Source organism: Molossus molossus, unplaced genomic scaffold, assembly GCF_014108415.1.
Source record: "Molossus molossus isolate mMolMol1 unplaced genomic scaffold, mMolMol1.p scaffold_m16_p_1, whole genome shotgun sequence".
In the NCBI taxonomy this organism is placed as follows: domain Eukaryota; kingdom Metazoa; phylum Chordata; class Mammalia; order Chiroptera; family Molossidae; genus Molossus; species Molossus molossus.
The window spans coordinates 65,689,456-65,715,928 of NW_023425344.1; the positions used below are offsets into that span (position 1 = coordinate 65,689,456).

Sequence of the window (26,473 nt, forward strand, 5' to 3'; positions counted from 1 at the left end):
AAAAATAAACTTTTTTGGAGCACATTTAGGTTCACAACTGAAGGCGCAGAGGTTTCTCAGAGTTCTCCCTGCCCCCACACATGCACAGCTTCCCCGTAATTGGCATCTTCCACCAGAGTGTTATATTTGTTACCATTGATGAGCCTACATGAACACATCATTATCACCAGAGTTCTAGGACCATATTTCACTATAGATCATGGTTTGCTCCTCACTTCTAAGTCTTGGCTCAAATGTTACCTTCTCAGACGACTCTATATAAAATTGCAACACCTTACCTCATTTTCTCTCTGGCACTGGATACTTTCTCTTTGCTTTTTCTCTATAGCATCTTTTAATATTTAACATCTAGATACTATGTTTTGTTTTTACCTGCTATAGTTTGTCAACTCAGATGATGGCGAGAGTCTGTTTCCTTCACTCTTATTCTCAGTACCTGGCTCCGAGGAGATGCTCAGGAAATATGTGTTAGCTCAGTGACTAAATGACCACACAAGGAATTCAGGATCACTCTTTCAGGTTGGCATCCCTCAACAGCCCAAACTGCCCTCTCACTCTCTGCCAACCAGCCCTAGGGGTGAACTCTGTTGGGCTGCCAGCAGGCAGGGCATCGTCACTGGGAGGGCCGTGTGAGGGACTGCCATCACAGACTTTTCCAAAGCCTTTACAGCATTAGGAAGGTTATGCCAAAATGAAGACCTATTTTATGGATCACTTACTGTGTGACAGGCCTGCATGCCAAGAGAAAGTGAGAGAACAGCAAAAGGGGATGGGGAGAGGTTAAAGGGGAAAGAGAGAAAATGATGGAGGCAGGAGGAGGGAAAGGGAAAGGCAGGATAGAAAACGAGACAGGGAGGACTTCCAGTCAAGATGACGGATAGGTAAACGCGGTATCGCGTCCTCCCACAACCACATCAAAGTTACAACTAAACTACTGAACAATCATCATTCAAAACCACCTGAAATCAAGCTGAATGGAAGTCCTACAACTACGGGATTAAAGAAGCAGCCGCTAAGAGACATATGAAGAAATGCTCATCATCACTAATCATCAGAGAGATGCAAATTAAAACTACAATGAGGTATCACCTCACACCTGTCCGAATGGCCACCATCAACAAATCATCAAACAAGTGTTGGCGAGGGTGTGGAGAAAAGGGGACTCTAGTACACTGCTGGTGGGAATGCAGACTGGTGCAGCCACTGTGGAAAACACTATGGTGTTACCTCAAAAAGTTAAAAATTGAACTTCCATTTGACCCAGTGATCCCACTTCTAGGAATATACCCTAAGAAGCCTGAAACACCAATCAGAAAGAATATATGTACCCCCATGTTTGTAGCAGCACTATTTACAATAGCTAAGATCTGGAAACAGCCCAAATGTCCATCAGTAGACTATGGATAAAAAAGCAGTGGTACATATACACAATGGAGTACTATGCAGCTGTAAGAAAGAAAGATCTCTTATCCTTTGAGATGACATGGAGGGACCTGGAAAGTATCATCCTAAGTGAAACAAGCGAAACAGAGAAAGACAAGTTTCATATGATCTCACTTATTTGTGGAATATAATGAACATAACAGTCTGAGAAATGCGGTAGTCCCAGAGACATGAAAGTGGGGTACAGACTGACAATCCCCAGAAGAGGGGGTGGGGGGGAGATAAACCACAGAACTTATATGCATGTATGCATGAACAATGGACATGGACAACAAAGCTGGTGATAGGGCGCGGAAGGGGGAATCAGTCGGGGGTGGGGAGAAACATCTGTAACAAAAATAAATACATTAATTTAAAAAATAAAAAAGTGAAAAAAATAAAAATAAACAAGTAGCCACCTCCAGACTGGTAGGAGGGGCAGAGGCGGTAGGGCTGGTCCCATACCCACATGTGGCGGATAAAAATCAGGAGGATACCTCGGCTGGCAAGGTCCTCCCTGAGGACTGAGGGGTCTCCCTCCCACACCAGGTGCCCCCCTCAGGGTTCCAGTGACAGGAAGAGAATCCCCATAACTTCTGGCTGGAAAAACCAGCGGGAACTGAGGCTCAGGGAGGCTGAGGCGGCTGGAGCCCCAGGCAGCTCCTTAAAGGGCCCGCGCACGGACTTATCGGATTCTCTCCCTCTAAGCTTGGAGGGGAGGCAGCTCGAGGGGCACCAGAGACATACAGGGAAGAACTGAGCTGTTTGGCACTGGAGCGAGCGCTGGAGAGGGGGCTTTCTCTAGGACAAACGTGCTGTAAGAGGCTTTTGTTCCTTTGGTGAGCCCTTCCCTGGGGCGGCAGACAGAAGCCATATCTGAGACTCCAGCAACCTGGCTCACACTGGTAGCCCCGCCCTGGTGACTCCCTGAGGCCCTGCCCTGCCCCATACAACTTTCAGGCCCACCCAAGCTGTTCCCAGTTGCTTAACCATAGGATTGGCTTATCTTGGATCCTGCTTGGTTTTCCTAAATTATTTCAAATAAGCAGCATCTGGTCTCAAATGGCCTCATACCTCTTGTTAAGTAATACATAGAAACAAACACAGGGAGGCAGCCAAAATGAGGAGACAAAGAAACAGGTCCCAAATGAAAGAACAGAACAAAACCCCAATAAAAGAACTAAGCGAAATGGAGATAAGCAACCTAACAGATGCAGAGTTCAAAATACTGCTTATAAGGATCTCAATGAACTTAGTGAGAACCTCATCAAACTTAGTGAGGGCCTCAAGAGCATAAAAAAAGGCCAGTCAGAAGTGAAGGATGCACAGTCAGAAATGAAGGAGGCACTAACTGTAATAAAGAATAATTTACACAGATTCAATAGTAGAGTAGGTAAAGCCAAAAGACAAACCATCGATTTGGAATACGAGGAAGCAAAAAACACGCAATCACAACAGCAAAAAGAAAAAAGAATCCAAAAAAAATGAGGAGAGAGTAAGGAGCCTCTGGGACAACTTCAAGCATGCCAACATTTGCATCTTGGGGGTGCCAGAAGGAGAAGAGAGAGACCAAGAAATTGAAAACCTGTTTGAAACAATAATGACAGAAAACTTCCCTAACTTGGTGAAGGAAACAGATATACAAGTCCAGGAAGCACAGAGTCCCAAACAAGATGAACCCCAAGAGGCCCACACCAAGGCACATCATCATCAAAATGCAAAAGGTTCAAGACAAAGAGAGAATCTTAAAAGCAGCAAGAGAAAAGCAGATAATTACCTACAAGGGAGTTCCCGTAAGACTGTCAGCTGATTTCTCAAAAGAAACTTTGCAGGCCAGAAGGGCGTGGCAAGAGATATTCAGAGTGATGAAAAGCAAGAACCTACAACCAAGATTACTCTATCCTGCAAAGCCATCATTTAGAATTGATGGCCATATAAAGAATTTCCCAGACAAGAAAAAGTTAAAGGAGTTCATCACCACCAAACCATTATTATATGAAATGTTGAAGGGTGTTTCTGAAGAAAACAATAAAATAGACGAACAAACAAAATGGCAATGAACACATATCTATCGACAATTGAATCCACAAACAAAATGAACAGGCAGAACAGAAACATTTTCATTGATACAGAGAACATTTTGTTGGTGGCCAGATGGGAGGGGGGTGGGGGAATGGGTGAAAAAGGTGAAGGGATTAAGAAGTACAAATTGGTTGCTAGACTGACAAACCTCAAAGGGAAAGGGGTTGGGGGGGTGGGAAGAAATAAACCAAAAAACTTATATGTAACCAATGGACAAGGATAACAGTGTGGGAAAAGGCGGGAGGGGGGCGGGAGTGGGGAGGAGGGGGTCAATGGTGAAAAATGAGGAACATCTGTAATATATTCAACAATAAAGATTTAAAAACAAAAAGCAGCTGCTACGAATCAGGGAGAGGACAGCGGGTAGGCTTCCTCCACTGCCCACTGGCAGTGCCCTTCCAGTGCTGCAGCTCCCACCAGCTTCTACTGGGAACACCCTGCTCTCCCTGTTTGTTCCTCCAGCCCCACAAATGGATGGCAGCTTCCCGCAAATGTCAGCCTCCTGTCTGGACCACTTGGGTAAGTTCTGTCTTCTGCTGGGACTCAGACTGAAACAGATACTGTCTTTGCCACTTCATAGAACTGGAAGCTGAGGCTCACCAAGGTTATTAAATGTGCCCAGCCAAAGACCTTAATAGACACCTCACCAAAGAAGACATGCACATGGCACATAAGCATGTGAGAAGATGCTGAACACCGGTGTCGTCAGGGAAACGCACACTAAAGCAGCAGTGAGACCCCACCGTGCTCCGACCGGAATGCAGGAAACCCGGAGTGCTGACCATATCACGTGCTGGCGAGGATGGGGCAGCCGGGACCTCGACCCTCGCTGCGGGGGATGCAGGTGGTGCAGACGCTTTGGAAGACAGTTTGGACTTTCTTACAAAACCAGATGCCCTCTTACCCTCCCATCTCACACCGCATTCCTGGGCATTTACCCAAAGGAGATGAAACGTCTTTCCACCCAAAAAACTGCACATGGCTGTTTATGGCATCTTTCTTCATACCTGACAAGACTGGGAGGCAACCAAGATATCCTCAGCAGGTGGGACATTCAGACAATGGAAAAGTATGTAGCTCTTTTGAGTTATCAAACCACAAAGAGACCCAGAGGAAACATAGATGCGTGTCACTAAGTGAAAGAAGCCAACGTGAAAAGGCCACCCACTGGGTGCTTCCAACTACACGGCATTCTGGAAAAGGCAAAACTATGGGGACAGTAGAAAGATCAGTGGTTGCCAGGGGTTGGGGGAGGGAGGGATGAGTAGGTAGAGGGTTTTTAGGGCAATGAAACTATTCTTTATTATACTATAATGGTAGACACATGTCATTACACATTCGTCTAAATCCAGGGAATGTACCGCACCAAGAGTGAACCTATTGTAAACTATGGACTCTGGGTGACAATAATGTGTTTGTGTAGGCTCATCAATTGTAACAAACTCTGCTTGGGAATATTGATCATGGGGGAGGCTGTGGGTATGAGGGGACAGGAGGGTACGTGGGAAATCTCTGTACCTTCCACCGAGTTTACCTGTAAATCTAAAACTGCCCTAAGATACAAAGTCATAAAAAAAAGAAAAAAAGAGATAGGGAGAAAGAGAACTAAAAGTGTGTTTAAGAGAGGGAAAGAGAAAGAGTAAGGTGGGGGGCAGTCACAATATGAGTTGGAGAATTTAGGGAACTTGGCTAGGGCCACTATAGCTGCTTGGAGGAGAGATCAGCCCCAAAGCATCATTGACCCTGGAAAACTTAGAGCTCTACCAGTGTGAGTTTAATTAGAGTATTTGCAGCATCCATGTTTCATTCTTGGGGAAGGAGAGAGGAGTGACAAATGATATGTACTCATATGGAAACATTGTGGTCTTCAAGTCAGTAATTTTCATTTCATGGAGGGTGAGATAAAAGACCTTCTCAGGAGTCAGATGGGAGCTGAAGGACTATATTCAGTGTTTCAACTTTAGCCAAAAGTGTAACAGTTAGCCTCTTAAATAAGCAGGCAGCTAAAATTGTTACAAGTTTAATGTAGAGTTTCCATTCATATCAAATAGTTTGTTAAATCTGTACAAAAATAATTTAGTAACATACCCTTTGCCTTAAGGATGTTTGAGAAAAAAAGAAACTATTTAAAGTTAGGATAAGTGCAATAAATTTACAAAGGCATACAAGAAAGGGAAAGGGAAACAGCTGTTGATAGTGTTAATCATGGAGAGAGGTTGTTTGTAGAGATACAAGATAGTGGGAAGGCCATCTGCCCAGGTTGGAAAACTCTCTCTCTCTCTCTCTCTCTCTCTCTCTCTCTCTCTCTCTCTCTCTCTCTCCCTCTCTCCCTCCCCCTACCCCCCTCCCTGCCTCCCTCTCTCCCTCTCTGCCCCCCCTTCTCCCTCTCTCCCTCTCCCTCCCCAGTACTGTTATGAGAGAATGCTCAAGAATTGCCTTAGGGATTAATTAAATACCTTTTATGAGTGGAAGTAAAATCTTAAAAGTGGGTTTACTGGGGCCCACTTTTTTATTTTATTAACTGTTGAATTCGTATATAAAGATCAATGTTGATTTCCTTTCTCTTCCCTGCTCCTTCACCTTTCTTCCTCCTGATTCTATTGAGGATGCTGATACAACCTGTTACTTTAGGCAAATTACTTAAAACTGAGTTATAGTTCTCTTATCTGTGAAATGGGGCATTAGTATCTACCTTGCAAGTTTATTGTAATGGTCACATAAAATGTCATTTTAAAAAGTATTTAACACAATGCTTGGCACATAATAGACACCGGGGACATGTTATTCCCTTTGTTCTGTCTCGTGGTAAACCTGTGCACATTTTTTCTTGCTGAAATGGTTTTGAGTAGCAGCCTCAAAATTAAAAGTGCATTTTGCCTTTGATATATGCTAGCCGATTTACTCATGTAGCTTGTGGATTGGTAAAGAACCATTGTCTAATTCAAATGAGAACTTTGAATTCTGTCTCCAGTAAGATTTCTTACAGGTCAGACGTGCCTATGAGTGTACTTCTGGGCTGATGTTGACAAGCTCTCTCTCTTTCAGATGAATAGACTTGTCGCTCCCCACTGACTGGCGGCAATGGCGTTTCCTGGAAGAGTCAGTAGCAGCAGCAACAGGTAACAGTGAAATCTATGATTCAAAGATAAGATGCTATTTCATTTTATAATCTATTTTCGAAAGAATAAATTTGCTCCTTTTCATCTTTGCAATTTATGAACTCTGTGGTGCAAGAAAATGTGTGAAAATTTTAGTTTTGTCTACACCCTGTTAGATGGCTACATACGTTCTTTAAGTCTAGTACTTTCTGAGTCTCAAGTCATTTCTTTAACATGTGAATATTACATTAGATCCGCATCCTAATTCAGTGTTCAAGATACTGGTCCATATTGCACTGGCTTGGTAAAATGTGCATATATTTAGCATGTGCTGAAACAAATATTGTGATGAAACCTGATCATGAGAGCCTTGAAGGAGGACATTCTGCCATCATTTCATTTCTGACTTTCACATTTCCCCTCCAGCTCTGCACACACGGCTGCCTTCTTGCATATATTATGTGTCCATTGTTGCACATTCTAAAGCAGTTATTAAGAATAACTCATTTCAGCCCTGGCCAGTTTGGCTCAGCGGTTAGAGCGTCAGCCTGAGGTCTAGAGAGTCCTGGGTTCGGTTCCCGCTAAGGGCACGTGCCTTGGTTGCAGTTTGTCCCTGGTCCTGGTTGGTTGTGCGGGTGGCAGTCACTCGATGTGTCCCTTTCACGTTGATGTCTCTCTCTCTCTCTCTCTCCCCCCCCTCTCCCTTTCACTCTCTCTCCCCCTCCCCCTCTCCCTCCCACCCTATCTGAACAAAAAATGGCAAAATGTCCTCAGGTGAGGATAAAAAAAAAAAAAAGAATAACTCATTTGATAGCCAGGAAGCCTTCTTAATATCACTGATCAGTCTTTTTTAATACTAGTAGATATTCAAAAACATATTAAAGTATGAGACGTACAGGCTCAAACTTAATTAATATTTATTGAGTAATAGATGATGGTGCCTGTTCATCCTGGATGTTTTCCGGCTTCCTCCCCTTTCTGTCCATTTAAGAAGCTCTTTCTCTATCCCAGGTGGTTCTGGTACTGTTGCTAAATGTGGTACCTTCTCCTCCCCCACAGAAGAAGGCATGTGGCCCAGGCTGCAAAACTCCTCATTCTGCTGGAGCGTGGGGGGGGGGGGGGCGGGGGGGCATTGTTGTCTGTCTTTAGGCTTGTTCGTAATGTTCGGTTACACATAAGTTTTAAATTTTTATGTAGTTAAATGTCTTGTCCTTTATGCATTCTGGTTTTGATTGTGTTTAGGTCTTTCCTGCTCCAAGATTGTGAAAGTTATGTCCTGTGTTCTCTACGGAGCTTGAATGGTTTAGTCTTTTGCATTGAAATCAGAATGTGTAAGCTGGTGGCCTATGAGAAAGATCTGGCCAACAGATGGGCTTTGTTCAGCCCCTCACAGTGTTCTAAAAAGGTGTATCTGCCCATGAGTTTTACATAACAATTTAGACTTTTATCGTCCTTTGAAAAATGTAAGGTTTAACAAGATTGGTCCTACATCGAGTATAGAAAGACTCAGAATGGAAGGAGCCACTGCTCTGTTAGGCGAGGCATGACCTTTCTAATTCAGGACTACCCAAGTGGTATGTCGTCAGTACCTCTCAGGTGTGCTAGAATGTTGATTTCCCCTCAGCCTGCAAGTCTGCCAGAACTCCCTCCTGATTTTCCCGTGCAGACCTCTGCTGTGTGAACTTGCCCCAGAGAGGTTTGGTAGAAAAAACCAAGTTGGAAAAGCAGGGATGTTTTCTAGTTCACTACAGCTCCCACACAGCTGGATTTGCACATTTAGTTAGCTGCTTAGCTCTCTTAACTTGCCTTTGACTTTGTAGTATTTTGACCCATCTGTAATTAATTTTAGTGTAGAGTGTGTGTTGTAAATTTCCATATTAATAAGAAAATGAAAAAGTCCAGGGGATGTTAGGGAGGCTTTTTTCCCCCCTTAAAGCAAAAGTCTAGCCAATTGTTTTAACATCATTTATTGAATCAGTCTATCTTTTGTCCACTGATTTGAGTGCTATGTCTCAATTCCATCACATTCTTGAGTCTGTCGTTGGACTATTGTTCCATTGATTGTTTCTTCTGGCAATGGTGCCATACTACTTTATTGTATTTTTATAGATCCTAATATTCAGCCAGATTCTTTGTCATTACTTTTCATTTTTAGGATTTTCATATCTATTCACATCTGGTAACATTTTCATGTGTGCTCTGAAGTCCTTAGTTATTTTCTAGAAAAAAAATATTGTTGATATTGACGGGGGGGGGGGGGTATCCCTTTGAATTCATCAATTAGGGAGCGTTAAATTCTATAGAATATTAAAACTGGGCCTTCCTACAAAAGAATCTCAATATCAGATTGGTGAAAAAGGGAATGAAGAAATTTTAAATTTTAATTGTAAGATTTTTTTGGAGATCTGATTCCCCCCCCCACACACACCTGAAATTTCTAGTAGTTAACATTGCATCCAGTATACTTTCTGGTTTTATCAGTGGCATGATTAAAAAGATACTTTACATCTATTATTTACATGTTTTCTATTGTTGCTAATTAAATTAGGGTGGGTGACTGACCTTTGTGGTACCATTCTAGCAGCTGCAGAACTGTTTTTATTGTTTGTTACATTTATCTTTCTAGTTCCTCCTCTCCTTGAAGTACTGCTTTTAATTTTAATACCCAGTACACGTGATAAGCAAGGGGGAATCCTACACGGAGCTCTGTTTTTAATATATACCAACAGCTCACTTGTTTGAATGCTGAATCATGACAGGCTTTAATCTTTTAGTAGTCCAAAAGAAAACATCAGATTTATGTGGCCGTGAGCCAGGACTAGCACGTATTTTAAAGGAAACAGATGTGTATTGAGTGTGCAGCTCTAATCACTCAGACTAAATAGAAGCCTAAGTGTGAACCCTTACTTTGCTCAGGGCTATCAGAAGTCGGCATAGGCAGAATATGAATGTAGCCCTGGCCAGTTTGGCTCAGCGGTTAGAGCATCGGCTTGCGGTCCGGAGAGACCCGAGTTCGGTTCCCGCTAAGGGCACGTACCTCGGTTGCAGTTTGTCCCCAGCCCTGGTTGGGTCATGTGGGTGGCAGCCACTCGATGTGTCCCTTTCACGTTGATGTTTCTCTCTCTCTCTCCCTCCCTCCCTCCCTCCCACTCTATCTGAACAAAATATTGAAAAATGTCCTTGGGTGAGGATAAAAAAAAAAAAAGAATATGAACATAACATGTAAAGACAGTATTTGTTTTAGTTCTTATTACTAATAGGCTTATTCTGTGATTTCCAGATTTATCAGCATTAGACGATGTTGAATCTGAGCTCACTTATATTTTCCCCTCCCCTTTTTATCCTTTTTAAAAATTGTGTGTGGGGGGGGGGCAGTATATAACAATCTGAAAAGGGCAGGCATTATTAGTACAGTTAATGTATTTTCACAAAGTGAACACTCTTGTGTAACCCATCAAGCAACACTCCAGAAGCCCCCGCCTGTCCCCTTGCAGCTACTACCTCCAGAGATTGGCACTGTTCTGACTTGTAACACTGTGAATTTGTTTTGCATGTTTTTGAATTTTACTTAAATATACTCATATAGAATATACTCTGTTAGGTTTTCTATTCCGTTATGATGTTATTTTTATTTTTTCTATTTTATATATTTCAATATCTTTAACATTTAAAAATCTTTATAATAATAATGTAATCTGTCTGCCTAGCCAGTGTGGCTCGGTGGTTGAGCATCGACCCATGCACGCAGAAGTCGCCAGTTCGATTCCTGGTCAGGGCACATGCCCAGGTTGTGGGCCGATTGAACTCCAGTGTGGGGCATGCAGGGGGCGGCCAGTCAGTGCTCTCTCTCATCGATGTTTATATCTCTCTCTCCCTCTCCCTTTCTCTCTCTCTAAAAATAAATAAAATATTTTTAAAATTTATTCTGTATTAACATACTATATTATATATTATATAATCAATATTAAATATTTTTTTTAATTTTATATCAACTTTTTATGCTCTGGTATAATAATGTAATTACTCTTTCTTTCACTTCTCTCTCTTCTACCCTTCAACTATTAGCTCTGTTTTTAGTTTTATTTTATTTTATTTTTTTATCCTCACCTGAGGACATTTTTCCATTTTTTGTTCAGATAGAGTGAGAGGAAAGAGAGGAAGAGAGAGAGAGAGAGAAAGAGAAACATCGTCATGAAAGAGACACATCGAGTGGCTGCCACCCGCACGATCAACCAGGGCCGGGGACAAACTGCAACTGAGGTACATGCCCTTAGCGGCAACTGAACCCCGGTCTCTCTGGACCGCAGGTCGACGTTCTAACCGCTGAGCCAAACCAGCCAGGGCTGCTTTTAGTTTTACATTGTCCAGGTTTATAACACATTTTATTTTATAATTATCTGTGTCCGTGCAAGCTTTGTTTTTAAATTGACAATAAAAGTTGAAAAACCAATCAGCATTGTTTACATTATTTTGAACAGGAAGCAAAATAATGTTTAGAGTTTTATTTCTCCTCTGTGGGTTCAAAGTCAACCCAAATACCAGTTCATATTGATCAGGACAAATGAACTCTTATCTTTGGCTGAATAAATTGTTCAAATTCATGCCACATTTTAAATTGCTTCATCTTTTAGAGGTGCTTTTATTTTCTCTGCAGTTGCTATTGTTGTCAAATGATCTTTAACCGAAATCTTTTCCTCTGTGGTTCTTAACTAGCCGGGGATTCCACTGCACCACTGTTGACATTATCTATGATGTCATGAGGGTGTCAACTACCAACATTGCAGCCCACAGACTGGGCGGTCCCCAGGGTCTCTTTAATGGTTCCAGAGAGTTCTCTAGCTAAAGATCAGTGCTGCATCTGTTGGGCAGTGTTGACAGTCTCACCAGAAGTGATATTTTCACTGTGCTTAATATTTTTTTGCTTCTTTCTGTCCTTTGGGGGTTCTTTGAGCATGTTGGTGGTCAGGGCAGAGGCAGAAAGCACAGCCTCCATCTGGGCCTGCCTGTCCTGGACAGTCAGTTTCACAGTGATCCTCAGACCCTCCCAGTCCCCTGTTGTTTTGGTGATGTCATCACCAACCTTCTTTGGAGACAGACTCAGGGGACCCATCTTGGGGGCCAGGGTAGCTGTGGCACTGGCTACCCACCAGAGCACCTCAGGTATACAACTTGGATTTCGTTGGGGTCTAACTTCCCTGGCATGGTGGAGGTGGCTGGTATCAGATCCACCCGGATTCAGGACAAGTGAAGGAAGTTGCACCTAGGCCTCCTGGAATTTTTCATTACTTTTTCTTTGTGGAAAGACAGAGCTTGCTTTTTTTGCCACTAACTCATCATTCTTCTTCTTACCCTTCTATACCTATTGCTTGAAATCTCTCACTTTCTTCTTGAAATCCTGAAACCAAATTTCAATGAAAAGAAACTTTTTTTCTTCAATTAGCTTATATTCAATTTTATTTTTCAAATTAATTTTCACAAACTGTGTGCTAGATTACATTCTTCTGAAATTGAGGCCAAGTAAGTGAAGCCAGAGACTAAAGCTGGGATACATTCTGGAAATTTTCACTTGATGATCGGGGAAAAACATGTTAAGATAAAGCATAAGAATGAACACAATTTTATCTCAGGCCATGTCACCAGATTTTTGGGACGTAATTTTATTGTTTTCTGCCATTAAGGGTGGGTACTACTTATGAATATCTTAGATCTGCTGCTAATGCTTTCTCAGTATTTGGGGGAGGTTTGGGGGATTGAATTTTGTGAACCCTGAATCATATGATTTAGGTAGTCCTGGTGGCTCTCCTTCCCAGGAGAGTCTGAAATAATGTGTAACTCAAACTAATTGAGGAGAGTCCTCAATTAGTGAGGAAGCTACAAGGTGTTAAGCTGATTAACGCCTATTATAGGGCTAGATTTTTCTGTGTGTGAGTAAATCAGGGCCTAACTTCCAGATGCTTACTAGAGAGACTGATGGCCCGAGGCCGTGTTTCCGAAGCAGTGTTTGGCCTGGGCCCTGTAAATAATCCACACCTGGAATTAGGACCGGCAGCGCGCAAGGTGGTTTCCTGTACTTCCCAAGAAAGTTGTTTGAGGCCTGATTTACGAGTGCAATAATGTTTTGTATACAGAACTCATTGTTTCTTTTATTTTAGAAAACTGGTTCCTAACTGTTAAGTATGTCATTGTCATGTAGTGTGAGTCACTCAGTTTGATGGGTTTAGAAAAGTTTGATTTTAGACTTACTATCCCAGACTTGAGGGAATCTTTTTCAGAATTAGTTACTTCCCAAGGAAACAGTTAAATTTTGGGGAATTTAGACTAAACTGTAGAAATGTTGAGTAACTTCACCAGTAAAATCCACTTGATGTATTGTTATTACACGTGTGAATCTGCTATTACCTGTGCAAGCTTGAGTGTGGGGCTCCTGTCGGACAGCGTATGTTTAGATCTCTCACACTTTGGTTACTTGGGCAAATCACTCAGTTCTTAAACCTCATTAAAATCAGGATAAAGAGTATAATGCATGCAAAGTGCTTATCATCGTGCCTGGTACCTCATTAATCCTCAATAAATTATTGAAGCGCTCCACTCTGGTGATGATGGCAGAGTGGTGGATTTCAGGGGAGTTAAATAGCTTCCTTCATTCCCCTGCCAGGAGAAAGGCTTTGTTTGGAGGCAGCTCTGGGTGGAAGGGATTCCTTAGTGAGCTACTCCAGGAGTAGCAATCATAGGAAGCAGAAAGTTAGAGGTGACAGACCTTTAAAAGCAAGACACAGAGTGTGTTCATTTGCAGGGCATGTGGATACACTTACACGTTTTATTGTGGTCTGCTTATGTTTATTATTGGCTGTGGGGTTGTCCTAAAATCACCAAGTATAAGAAAACATGCTGCATAGTATTGTCTTTTCTACAAGTAGCATAGTCTTTTTTTTTCTTCTATTTTCTGTTATTGATTTTGGAGAGGAAGGGAGAGGGAGATAGAAATATCGATGAGAGAGAATATCAATTGGCTGCCGCCTCATGCCCCGCACTGGGGATTGGGATCACAACCTGGGCATGTGTCCTGACTGGGAATCGAACCAGCGACCTCTTGGTACATGGGTTAATGCTCAACCACTGAGCCACACCAGTCGGGCCATAGTCTTTTTTTTTTTTTTTATCCTCACCTGAGGACATTTTTCTATTTTTTGTTCAGATAGAGTGGGGAGGAGAGAGAGAGAGAGAAACATCGACGTGAAAGGAACACATCGAGTGGCTGCCACCCGCACGACCAACCAGGGCCGGGGACAAACTGCAACCGAGGTACGTGCCCTTAGCGGGAACCGAACCCGGGTCTCTCCGGACCGCAGGCCGACGCTCTAACCGCTGAGCCAAACCGGCCAGGGCTATGGTCTTTTTTTTAAAACCACTTTATTGGATATAATTTATGGGCCATTTTAAGCGTACACTTTAATGATTGTTGGTAAATTTGCCGAGTTTTATGCAGTTATCTCTACAATTCAATTTCAGAATTGCACCCTGAATAGATGCAACTGCCTATTTCCTACCTTCAACTCCAGGCAGCATTAATCTACTTTATACTTGTGCCTATTCTGGACATTTCCTATTAATGCAATTATATGATATGTGGTTGTTTGTAACTGGCTTATTTCACTTAGCATAAGATTTGTCTGTGTTGTAGCATGTGCCGATATTTTCATTCCTTTGTGTTGCCAAATTGTAGTCTATTTCATGGATATCTCATGTTTTGTTTACTATTCACCAACTGATGGACATTTGAGTTGTGTCTACTTTTTGGCTGTTATGGATAATGTGTTTTTCATTCATTTACATGTGTTTTCATTTCTTTGGGGTAGATATTTAGGTGTGGAATTGTTTTCTTGTAAAGTAGATTTATGTTTAGAATCATCTTTAGATTATTAGAAGTTCACAAGTCAGTGTGCCCTTGGGTTGGTTTCAGATTCATTTGCATATGGTTTTTCTCTTTGCCTTCAGCCCTGATGCTGACGGTTGGATGAGAATGAATTAATATTTATAAAGCACCTTCAGTAAAAGGGATACTAAGTCCAAGCAGTTGGCATTCTGTCATTGTAGGTGACAGTTTGGTCCATGGTGGTGGATCAGAAGGACAGTGAGCTGAATTCCAAGTACACCATCTTTGCAGGGGTACTAATTTCGTACCATTCTGGTTTGGAGAAGAACTTTTCTTCTTTTTGGAGGGCTTCAGTGATAAATCTTCCTCTTTTGAAGTGGTAGCAGTCAGCCTCATTTGGAGTCTGTGGACCATGGTCAGGAAAAAGAATTTCAGTTCCAGTTTCCCGTTTCTCAGAAGCGTGGGGGGGTGGGGGGGCATTGTTTCGGAATCAGAGTTTTGTTTTCTGTACCTTATGATAAGCCTGTAAAGGGGTCAGATTAGCTGGTCATTGGCCTCACTGTGCTGGGGAAGCAAAAGCCTAGAGAAGTTAGTAGCTGACTGTATCAAGCAGATTGTAGGGAATCCTGGGGCAAGTAGTTTGCTTTGCTAGGTAACATTTTTAAACTGCTACTCTAAATAATGTTGAACAGGTAAAGCATGGTGTAGTTTCATTTCTACTTTTAAAAAATTTTTATCCTCACCCGAGAACATTTTTCCATTCAGACAGAGTGGGAGAGAGGGAGAGGGAGGGGGGAGAGACAGGGAGAGAGAGAGAGAGAGAGAAACATTGACGTGAAAAGGACACATCAAATGGTTGCCTCCCACATGACTCCAACCAGGGCCGGGGACGAATCTCAACCAATGTACATGCCCTTGACCAGAATCAAACCTATGACTCTTTGGTCCATGGGCTGACACTCTAACCATTGAACCCAACCCGCCAGGACTCATTTCTACTTTTGACCCACGGCTTCTGATGCCTTCATCAGATGCTGCCTTTTTCATAGCCTGCAGTGCAAAGCACCACCATTTTTGTTGCTTTAGACTGGGTTTGAAACAGCAGATGTTGGGCTGTGTATGCTGACATAGATAAGATGTTAATAAGTATAGTGAAGTGGACAGGTCTTATGAAAGCTATTGATTTTTTTTTTTTTATCCTCACCCGAGGACATTTTTCCATTCTTTGCTCAGGGGAGGGAGAGAGAAGAAGAGAGAGAGAGAGAGAAACATCGACGTGAAAGGGACACATCGAGTGGCTGCCACCCACACAACCAACCAGGGCCGGGGACAAACTGCAACCGAGGCACGCGCCCCTGGCGGGAACTGAACCCGGGTCTCTCTGGACCACAGACCAACGCTCTAACCGCTGAGCCAAACTGGCCAGCGCTTATGAAAGCTATCGAAAGCATGAGGTGGTCCAAGACTGGTTAAGGAGAGGAGTGAGTCTAAAGAGAGAGAGAGAAAAAGAAATTTTGTGCATTGTAGCAACAATATAGAATTAATTAACATTGGCCCTGGCCAGTTTGGCTCAGCGGTTAGAGCGTCGGCCTGCGGTCCGGAGAGACCCGGGTTCGGTTCCTGCTAAGGGCACGTACCTTGGTTGCACTTTGTCCCCAGCCCTGGTTGGGTCGTGTGGGTGGCAACCACTCGATGTGTCGCTTTCACGTCGATGTTTCTCTCTCTCTCTCTCCCACTCACTCTATCTGAACAAAATATCAAAAAATGTCCTCGGGTGAGGATTAAAAAAAACAACAACAACAAAAAAAGAATTAATTAACATTGGCGCTGATTGGCCCTGATAACCTAATTTAGTGTAGACTTATTCATAGTTCTTGCTTACTCTCCTTTTCTCTCTTCCTTCACTTTAAAAAAAAATTTTTTTATCGTAGAAGTAGAGAGAATATTTCATTAACTTTCAAATACCCTTTCTCAAGACTCAACATTTCTCAGTATTTTGCCACATTTTAAAAAATCTCTTTTTTTTTCTTTCTTATTTTTCTTTGCTGAACTGGTTTAAATCCAATCCCAGACATCTATTTTTCACTTCTGCATACTTTATGTGTATCTCTAAAAAAAGTATGGCTATTTTCCTACATAACAGCACACTAGTTTCAGACCTAATAAAATTAACAATTTGAATTTATCTAGTAACTAGCCCATATCCAAACTGTCCAGATTGCTCTAAAATGTCTGTTAAAGTTGTTTAATCCTGGTTCAAGCAAACCGAAGTACATACATTCCATTAAGTTTATAGTCTAGAGCATTCACCCTATTTTTTTGAGGGAGGGGTTGACTGGCTGAAAAGGCTGATTTGAGTATATGTCTTACCTTGTGGCTTTGTCTATTTGCTTCCTCTTTAAAAACTTTTTTTAAATTTACTGATTGACTTTGCGGGGGAGGGGAGAGTGAAACATGGATTTGTTGTCCCACTTATTCATGCATTCATTGCTTGCTTCTTGTATGTGCCTGACTGGTGATTGAACCTGCAACCTTGGTGTATCAGGACAATGTTCTAACCGACTGAGCTACCCAGCCAGGACTTGTTTGCTTCCTCTTACTGTGTTTAGCTTGTTCTTATGTACCAGTGTTTCTCAACCAGGATTTTTTTTTTTCCAGCAAAGAAAGTAAAGGTTTATTTTTAGGAAGTGGCCCATGCCCAGAGACAGGTTAGCTAATGCCCAAAGACCTGGCTCCAGGCGGCTTCCAGGGGATGTGTTATATAGGGGGAAAGTCATTAATCATGGAGTTAGGGTCCTGGTCAGGGTTGTAGTCTCTCCTGATTGGTCGAAGCTAGGGTTGGGGGTAGTTGATCAGTGCATTCATCTAGGAATAACTTTGTCCTTTGGGGGGGGGGTGCTTTTGAGAATGTCTGGAGAGATTTTTTAGTGGTCATAATCCAGTGGGTGGGGGTCAGTGATGCTGTCAAACAACCTACAATGCACAGGTGGCCCACCACAAACGTCAGTAGATTCAAGATGTCTTCTTTTTGCTAATAATAATAATGATAATGATGATGTAATAATCATTATTACAGTGCTAGTAGTGTTCCACGTTTTGATCTGGGTGCTGGTTGTAAGAGTATATCACGTCCAGCCAGGGTGGCTGAGTGGTTGAATGTTGACCCATGCACCAAGAGGTCGCCAGTTCGATTCCTGGTCAGGGCACATGCCCAGGTTGTGGGCCCAGACCCCAGTGGGGGGCATGCAAGAGGCGGCTAATTGATGTTCTCTCTCATCGATGTTTCTATCTCTCTCTCCCTCTCACTTCCTCTCTCTCTAAAATCAATAAAGGAAAAAAAAAATTAAAAAGAGTATGTCACTTTGTGAAAATGCATGTGTGAGCAGTGTCCTTTATAAAGTCTGTTATATTCTTGCCTGGCCTGTGTGGCTCAGTGGATTAAATGTCCTCTCATGGCCTGAGAGGTCCTGGTTCAATTCCCTGTTCAATTCCCGATTCCCGGTCAGGGCACATGCCTGGTTTGGGGGCTTAATCCCCAGTAGGGGGCGTGCAGGAGGCAGCCAGTCGATGTTTCTCACATTGATGTTTCCCTTCCTTTCTCTCTAAAAAATCAATTAAAAATATTTTCAAAAATATTTTCCTTTAAAATATCTTCCTACTCCTGGTGTATACCTTCCTCTTTTTGACTACCACCTTGATTTTTAGACACATCAAGAAATCTTTAAATCGTCTTTCCTTGTTAACTTCCTTGCTATTAGGTTCCTTTTAATGTGAGAGACTGATAAAGATGGGAGAATATGGGTGTCTTGTGACCTCACTATTGGGATGGTTGCATGTGTTACGACCAAGTCGGAGTGCTGGTCTGTGTGTTTCTTGCTCTGGAGAGGTGCCCTAGGGGACAGACACCTAAACAATAAGCAATGTTTGGCCACTTGTGCTTTCTATGAAAGCTCAAATGAGAGCGAGAAAGTCCTTCTGGATGGGATGGTGTTCAATGAGAAGGCCGTCTTTCATAAGCCGTGAGATTTGGGGAAGGGGCGTTTTGGGCAAAAAGCCCACGAGGGGCAGGAATGCATTCGGGGTGTGCTGGGGACCCTTGCTGGAAAGTCGTCTTAAAGCCAGCTTCTCCTCCCCATCTCTGATAAATCATTGGAAGGAAAGGCAATGAATTTTTTTCTGACAGTTGGTTCTTACTGGGGGCCCGGGCTTTCGTTTGCAAATAAAAAGACTGCTGTTGGAGTAGTTGAAGCCACAATGGGCCCTGACTCTTTTCACATCAAAGTGTAAAAGCATCTCCAGGGGTGATAAATGGGGGCTGCTGGACTCATTACTTGTAAACAAAGCAGGGGGATGACCTCTAAATTTCTTTTAATTAAAAGAAAACAGGGTTTACTTGTGGTGAGCGTGGGGCTGCTCTGCATTCGAGTTTTGACTGCTTACAGTGGGAAGATCTTTGTTGTGGTTACCAGGAGGCGGCCGCTGTTACCCCGGGTGTGCCGGACCCAATGCGGGATAAAGACAAGCTGCCCAGGTGGCCCTGCAGGTATCCTTCGGAGCGAAGTGCGCTGGGTTCAGCTGTGCTTTCGTTGCAACAAGGGGAAACTGGCTGTCCTTGGGCCTTGTTCTTCTGGGAAGAATGAGGACTTAGACTCCTCTGCTCCCTTTCTCACCCAACATCAAGAGAAAAACTCCCTGAGTGTGCGTTGCAGGAAGAGGCCAGTTTTTAAGTAACTTCTTAGAACTTTGTAAAGAAGTCCAAAGGCTGTTATTTATTTGCAAGTTTACATTTGAAGTTTAAAGCAAGCAGTCCTTGTAGAGTAGGGGGCTTTGCATATGATCAAAACCTTTGACCAAAATTACAGCGTTTGAACACTTCATGTTCCGTGTCTATGTTGAAAGCAGCACTGTTTACAGTTTTTGAACATCTCATGTTTATGTTGAAAGCAATACTGTTAAAACACTGTTATTAACACCAATAATCTAGCATTTTACTGAATGAAGACTTGCAAACTGCTCCCCACATTCAGCCCTGCAGTTGCAGGTCCACCCTCGGTCAGCCCCCTTCCTTGGGTCCTCAGCTCCCCACAAGCTTGTCTTGCTGATTTCTCCTGTGGCTCCTTTGCCGCCATCAGTCCGAGTCCTAACCAGACTTTAGACAACTGGAGGTCAGAAGCCACCCTTTGTCACCGAGCGCAACTGGTAAGGCGCTGGGCAGTGAATTGTGATGTGTTTACTGACTTTCCAGATGTTTGGTAATCACTTTCTGTGTGTATCTTCCAAACAAGTTGTGAGGCTTGAGAAAGGAGCAGAGGTCACAGCTGGAGGGGAGCCTGCCCCCTGCCCCCTGCCCCCTGCCCCGGGATGGTGGGTTCAGGTAGATGTTTTCAGCTATGGACAAGCGAGTAGTTAAGGCCTTCCGTTCCCTTGATGAGAATGCTGAGAAGGTGGGAGGCAGTGCTGGTTGACACTGCTTTGGTGAGTTCAGATGCCAACAGCAGCTAATATTTAAAGAGTGCAGCGACCAGATTTTGTGCTAATAAGTACTCGATAGGCGTGATTCCATTTCCACCTCACAGCCTCCTACTAGGCCCTATTTTACAGGTGAGGAAAGGAAAGGTGAACCGATTCACCAGAGGCAGGTATGTAAGCTACCTTCCTTCTGTTACCAGACCCCAAGTCCTTGACCCCTCTCCCACGTTGTCCTGGCACAGGCCGGTGGCAGGGAAGTACTTTTCGAGCTCTGAGGCTTGGGCCAGAGATCCTCTGGGCTGATATCACAAAGGAGCATTCGATAAAGCTTGTTCCTGGGAGGCGCTTCAGCATGGCTCCAGCGGTCAGAGAAACATGCATGTTTTCTAGTGCAAGAACAAGCCTGATGTCTTTCTTCAAAAAAAAAAAAATTTTTTTTTATTGAAAAAGAAAGGAGAGGGAGAGAAACATCGATGCGATAGTGAAGCATCAATCAAATCAACTGCCTCCTGCACACCCCATACCGGGCACTGCCTGCAACCCGGGCATGTGCCCTGACCAGAAGCAATCAGACTGGCAGCCCCCAGGTGCACAGGACAATGTCCAACCAACTGAGCCACACCGGCCCGGGCCAGAGCTGAAGTCTGTCCCCTGGGGTGTGGAAGGTGGGGTGAGGCCAAGAAAGGATGAGGGGGAGGGATGACTAAGAACTGATGAAAGGCAAGGATGAGCTGGTGCCCACCTGAGGTAAGTCAGAACCTCCCCAGGATGCCGCTTTCAGAGCTGTTTTTGTCCTTGCGGTGAGATCATGTGCTCTCCTGGAGAACACTTGCAGTCTGTGGAGCACTGCACAGATGTCAGGTGGCGGCCCTGTCAATAAATCAAGCTCTCAACGGTTGTAGCAGTTCTCGTTTTAGATTATCTTTCAACATCCGGCAGAGACAAACTTTCCTCCAGTGAGCACTAGATGACTGAGATCTGAAGTCCTCCTCGATTTAAGAATGGAGGTGTTGATGTTCAGACAGGGCAGAGAGCAGAGAAATGTTTCTCATCTGATAACTACGCTTTAAAATGTGTATTTCTCCACTTGTAAAGGACCAAAGAGTTGCGAGCAAAAGCAATGAATGGAGAGAGATGGGAGGATATTTGGGACAGTTCTTAATATCACTGTTTTCCATTCTGTCCTCATGTCCTCAGCCTTCAGTGGTGAGTCAGGTGAGTGGGACAGTCCTTACAGCCTCCCCGAGACTCTGGCTTTGAAATCAGTGAAACCTGGGCTTGACTTACAGCCCCACTAGATTGTGTAATGCGGGTGGTGTACTTCACCTCTCCAAACTCCACTTCCTTTATCTACAAAGAAGAACAAAAAGAATTACACGAGCCCAGCCAGTGTGACTCAATGGACTGAACGTCATCCCAGGGACTGAGAGGTCCCAGTTCAATTCCCGGTCAGGGCACATGCCTGGGTTGCAGGTTCAATCCCCAGTGGGGGGCGTGCAGGAGGCAGCCAATTGATGTTTCTCTCTCACGTTGATGTTTATTATTTAAAAAAAGAAAGAAAGAAATACATGAGATAATGAATTTTTAAAACCCCGGCTGAGTGCCTGCACTGAGTGGAGATTTAATAAATACAGGGTGGAGCAAAAGTGGGTTTACATTGTGAGTACATGAAACAGAGTTTATTTTTGTATTATTATTAATTATTTATTGCATTATTTTCCATACTGTAAATTCACTTTGGCTCCACCCTATATTTTCTTTCTGTTGACCTGCCTTTGATCATGTTAGTGTTCAGGGCCTGGAGAATTTGAACTCTGTGGTGTTCCTGAAGGCTCTCGCAGGTTTAAAAGTTTGGACTCTGTTGAGCAGTGGCCTTCATGTGCTCTGAGACCTGAGCCTGGCAGCCTGCAGACCATGGGCTCAGGTGATTATACTGATTGTTGTTTGTTATTATGGAATTTATATTAAGAGTTTGGGTGGGTGGCACTGTGCATTCATTTCTCAATAAAATCCCTATTAATTTATATTTTCTATTATATCACATTAATGTTAATTTTAGGGTATGCAGCAGGATAAGTGTGCCTAATTATGGCTAGAGAAAGTAGATATTTAATTACTACCTTTTTCCCTTTTAAGTCAGTAAGAAATGGATTTCCTTCAGGTTAGTTTGATTTTACATGAAGGGTCTTCTCTGTTCTCGTGATAATCCAAGATTCACTCATTCATTCAGCAAAGAGTCGTAGAGATCCGTGATGTCACACATGTCTACCAGGATGTGGGAGAGAGGCTGGGGGAGAAGGGCCTGTAGATTGCTGGCATTCTAGTGATAGGCTTGAAGTGCTGATTTCAGCCCAGGGGCATCGCATCTCTACTATGTGATGGCGTTACCATCCTGTTGTGTTCACCTAATGCCGTAAATAAACACTTTTCAAATAATTGTTCACCATCTCCTGTTGCATTTTAACTTCACAGGGGTCTTATAAGCTAATTAGGCTATAAGAAATTAAATGGTTTGCCCAAGATCCCAGAATTTGTAATAAAACTGTCTTCCCAACCTGGAATGAGGTTTCTCTCCCTTTCCCAGACCCTCTTCCTGCCCCAGACTATCAAAATCTTACTCATCCTTCAAGGTTCCACCAAAATAACACCTCTTTTATTTAAAACACTAATCACCCAAGAAATTCATTTGTCCTTTTGTGTACTCCCATCTTTGCCTTTACCTCTGCCAAATTTCAACGAATGCCTCTCTTTTCTGAATTCACCCTTCAGTACCTGCTCTGCTAAATGGACTCAAAAGCCTTTCTCCTTTGTTTGAATGAAGTGTTAAAGTTGGTCAGTAGAGGGTGCTGGAGGGACATTGCTTGAGTTAGGGAAATTCTCTGGTTGTGGTTGCTGCTTTTTCTTATTCCTGCTGCACACAGCAAGCATGCACTATTGCAGAGAGAGTGTGTGTGTGTGTGTGTGTGTGTGTGTCCGTGTGTCCGTCCGTCCGTGCTCTGCCCCACCTGGGTGCCCAAGAACATGGAATCATTTGGCATGGTCGCCGCCCTTGCCTTGGTTCTCGCAGTGCAGACACTGGCACACCCCAGGCCTCATGCTGACTGACAGAGGTGCCCAGCTCCCTCTCTGCACCTGCCATCCGCCCCTTCTTGCTTGCCGCCCAGAGGATTGTTTGCTGCCAAGCCAGCATGGACCAGTCCCAGGGAACTTCTCCGCCATCCAGCGAGCTGCAACCATACCCTTGCCAATAATAACATCTCAGCTCCATTTTCAGGGAGAGACCCCTCTTCAAAATTTGTGATTTCTTGGGTACCCACTCTCACATTAGGGTGCCTTTTAGGAGTTGTCTTTGTGTCTTTATATTCATTCCTCTGTCATAGTTTAATACTTTTTTAAATTAAACATCTGTTTACATTATTGTGTGGTTTCTCTCTCCTGATTAGACCTAGACTAATGCAACCCCTAGTGTTTACTTCCCCTCAGTACCAGTGTTTACTTTACACATATGTGTAAATTGTAAACTTTTTTTTTTTTTACACTAGAGGCCTGTTTAATTCTTCAGCAGTATCTCTGTGCTTTGCCAATAACCAGTGACTAATGAGTGATTGAGTTTGTTGCTGTTGTAGTTGTTACTGTGATAGAGAGATGGAGGATGGTTCTCGTGGGTATTTATTTGCCCTCTCTTGGAAAAACAACCCAAAGTTCTTGTTCTATTATTAATGGGTTACCTTAGTGTTTCTGTGAAATCCTATAACTTTGAGGCAATTACTGTTGACCCAACTGTTAAAGACTGTATTTTAGGGCCTGTGTATAAAGTCTTTAGAATTGTGTCAACAGTGATTTACTGCTACCTATTTGTCTTCATTGACCTTTTCAAAACAAATTGCTTTTAAGTATAGCAAGCCTGATAGCCAGCGGTGCTTAAAAATCACCTGTATTTCACTTTTCGGGCTAATTTGTCAATGTCATCTCCCAGTAGCTTTTTTATCTGTTTTAGCCAGAGTGTGAGGCTTGGGTAAATGTTCAGGTCTACACACATACTTGCTAAGCCTTTTCTCTCACCAACCCATGAGCAAAAGAAGAGGCACACAGGGTATAACCCACAGGGAAAAATGTCTTCATTTAGCATTCTAAGCTTGTATACAGAAAAGCAGTATAACCAGAAAAACAGGAGTATTTGCCTGTCTCTTGAAGATAGGTGCTCCATTATGACTAATGGAAAGGAAATATTGATACTTGATATCATTATGAGGCTAATGGGAATTTTTTAATCCTTAAGAGTTACTTGGTTCAACCCATCTGCTGGTTGATCATTTAAGATATGACGATTTCAGCCCTGGCCAGTTTAGCTCAGCGGTTAGAACTTCGGCCCGTGGACCAGCGAGTCCCAGGTTTGGTTCCCGCTAAGGACACTTACCTCTGTTGCAGTTTGTCCCTGGCCCCAGTTGGGGTCGTGTGGGTGGCAACCCCTCGATGTGTCTCTCTCACATGGATGTTCTCTCTCTCTTCTTCCCTCTTTCCCCCTCCCTCTATCTGAAGATAAATGCAAAAATGTCCTTGGGTGAGGATAATTAAAAAAAAAAGATATGCTGATTTCAGCTCATAGGTATTTGCATATGACTTCCCCAAGCCTGACCTTTTGCATCACTGTTCTATCATTGCCCAATTCTTTGCACCCCTCCCCGACTCCACCCATTCAGATGACCTTTTCACACTAAAGCGAGATTTCTCTCCTTCATGAAGATAGGATACAGTAAAACCCCCAATTTGAAAAATTAGAGGGTAATTATTTATATGAAGGAAATGTTTCTTTTCAAAAGAACTCAATACCTGACATGCTTAGAATCAGGGTTGGAGTGGTACTTTTGATATATTGAAAGAAAAAAAGTTAAAAATCCTGGCCGGTGTGGCTCAGTGGTTGAGCAATATGCCATGTACCAAGAGGCTGCAGGTTCGATTCTTGGTCAGGCCACATGCCCAGGTTGTGGGCCCAATCCCCAGTGGGGGGCATGCAGTAGGTGGCCGATCGATGTTCTCTCTCATCTCTGTTTCTCTCTCCCTCTCTCTTCCTCTCTCTCTAAAAATCAATAAAGGGAAAAAAAAAGGAAGATCATCCCAGGTGGGTGTTATATCCTCCCCACTTCCCCGAGGTAACGGTTTCTGTCATTAGGCTAAGAGGTTTTTCCAACTTCATTTTACTCCTCTACTTTGAAAACTTGCAGGGATCCCCATCACCTACAATTTAGAGTTGGATTCTCTCGATGTGGCATTCAAATCCTTCCTCCCCCGGACCTCAGTGTTTTAAGTCTCTGACCCTTCCGTCAACCCTGGTGCCTCTCGGTACAGAAGTTTTCACAATTCCATATTCAGGCTTTGGTCTTTCAAATACCATCCCTCAGCCTATGCTGTGCCTTCCTGCCATCTCTGCTTCTCATCCATTTCTTCACCTGCCAGAGGGGTGCAGGGCTTTGCAGGAGCATATAGGAAGGGCACTGAAAAGAAAATTGGGGGAATAATCAGGGAAGATTTCTTGGAGGGAGAGGTGGCAAGGCAGAAAATCAATGTATATTTCAGTTAATTAATTGAGAAAGTTTGGGTAGTGGGATGGGGAGAAGAAAAAATGTATTCCCGGTCAAAGAAAACATACTTGTGGAAATTTGGGATCAAAAGAAACAAACGAAGGACCCTTTTGAGGAAATGCATGAACTTCAGTATAGCTCTGGAGCATAGATTACCTGGCCAGGAAGTGGTCTGGTGGGCCATGCTAAGAAATTTCACTTGATCTTTAAGGGAATCAGAAGCCATCAAAGAACTTGAAGTAGGTTAATGGTTGACATGAGTTTAGAAGGTCATCCGTCAAGTGGAGAAGGGAGTAGAGTGGGCAGAAGTGGAAGTGGAAAAGCCAGTGGGAGGACGTTACGTAGTCCATGGAGAGCCAGAAAGAGCTGCCCTGGCCGGTTTGGCTCAGCGGTTGGAGCATTGGCCTGCGGTCCGGAGAGACCCGGGTTCGGTTCCCGCTAAAGGCATGTACCTCGGTTGCAGTTAGTCCCTGGCCCTGGTTGGTTGTGCGGGTGGCGACCACTCGATGTGTCCCTTTCACGTCGATGTGTCCCTTTCACGTCGATGTGTCCCTTTCACGTCGATGTTTCTCTCTCTGTTCCTCTCTCTCCCTCCCACTCTACCTGAACAAAAGGTGGAAGAATGTCCTTGGGTGAGGATGATAAAAAAAAAAAAAAAAAAAAAAAGAGCTGAAGCTGAACGGCTTCTGGATAATTTTGGAGAAATAGTGAAAATTTGTAGGTAGGTTGGATGTAAAGAATATGTGAAAGAGTCTGGCCAGTGTGGCTCAGTGGTTGAGCGTCGACCCATGTACCAAGAGGTCGCCAGTTTGATTCCCGGTTGGGGCACATGCCCAGGTTGTGGGCCAAACCCCCGGTGAGGGGCATGCAGGAGGCGGCCAATCAGTGTTCTCTCTCATCAGTGTTTCTATCTCTCCTTCTCACTTCATCTCTCTCTGAAAATCAATAAA

General features: G+C 43.4%; 1 protein-coding gene and 1 pseudogene across 3 annotated transcripts in view; one reads left to right on the forward strand and one right to left on the reverse strand.

Moving 5' to 3' along the window:
* Positions 1–6,570: 6,570 nt before the first annotated feature.
* The window catches only part of AFF1 (AF4/FMR2 family member 1), a 194,861-nt gene continuing 174,958 nt past the window's right edge, over positions 6,571–26,473 (forward strand). For all 3 annotated transcript variants that reach the window (XR_004959416.1, XM_036260263.1, XM_036260265.1), the window contains exon 1: positions 6,571–6,623. Coding sequence is in view for 2 of the 3 variants with exons in the window: in XM_036260263.1 (XP_036116156.1) it covers positions 6,586–6,623 (38 nt within the window). In the remaining variant the exon portion in view is untranslated. The remainder of the gene's footprint in view (positions 6,624–26,473) is intronic.
* Positions 11,308–11,864, reverse strand: LOC118629201 (annotated as a pseudogene).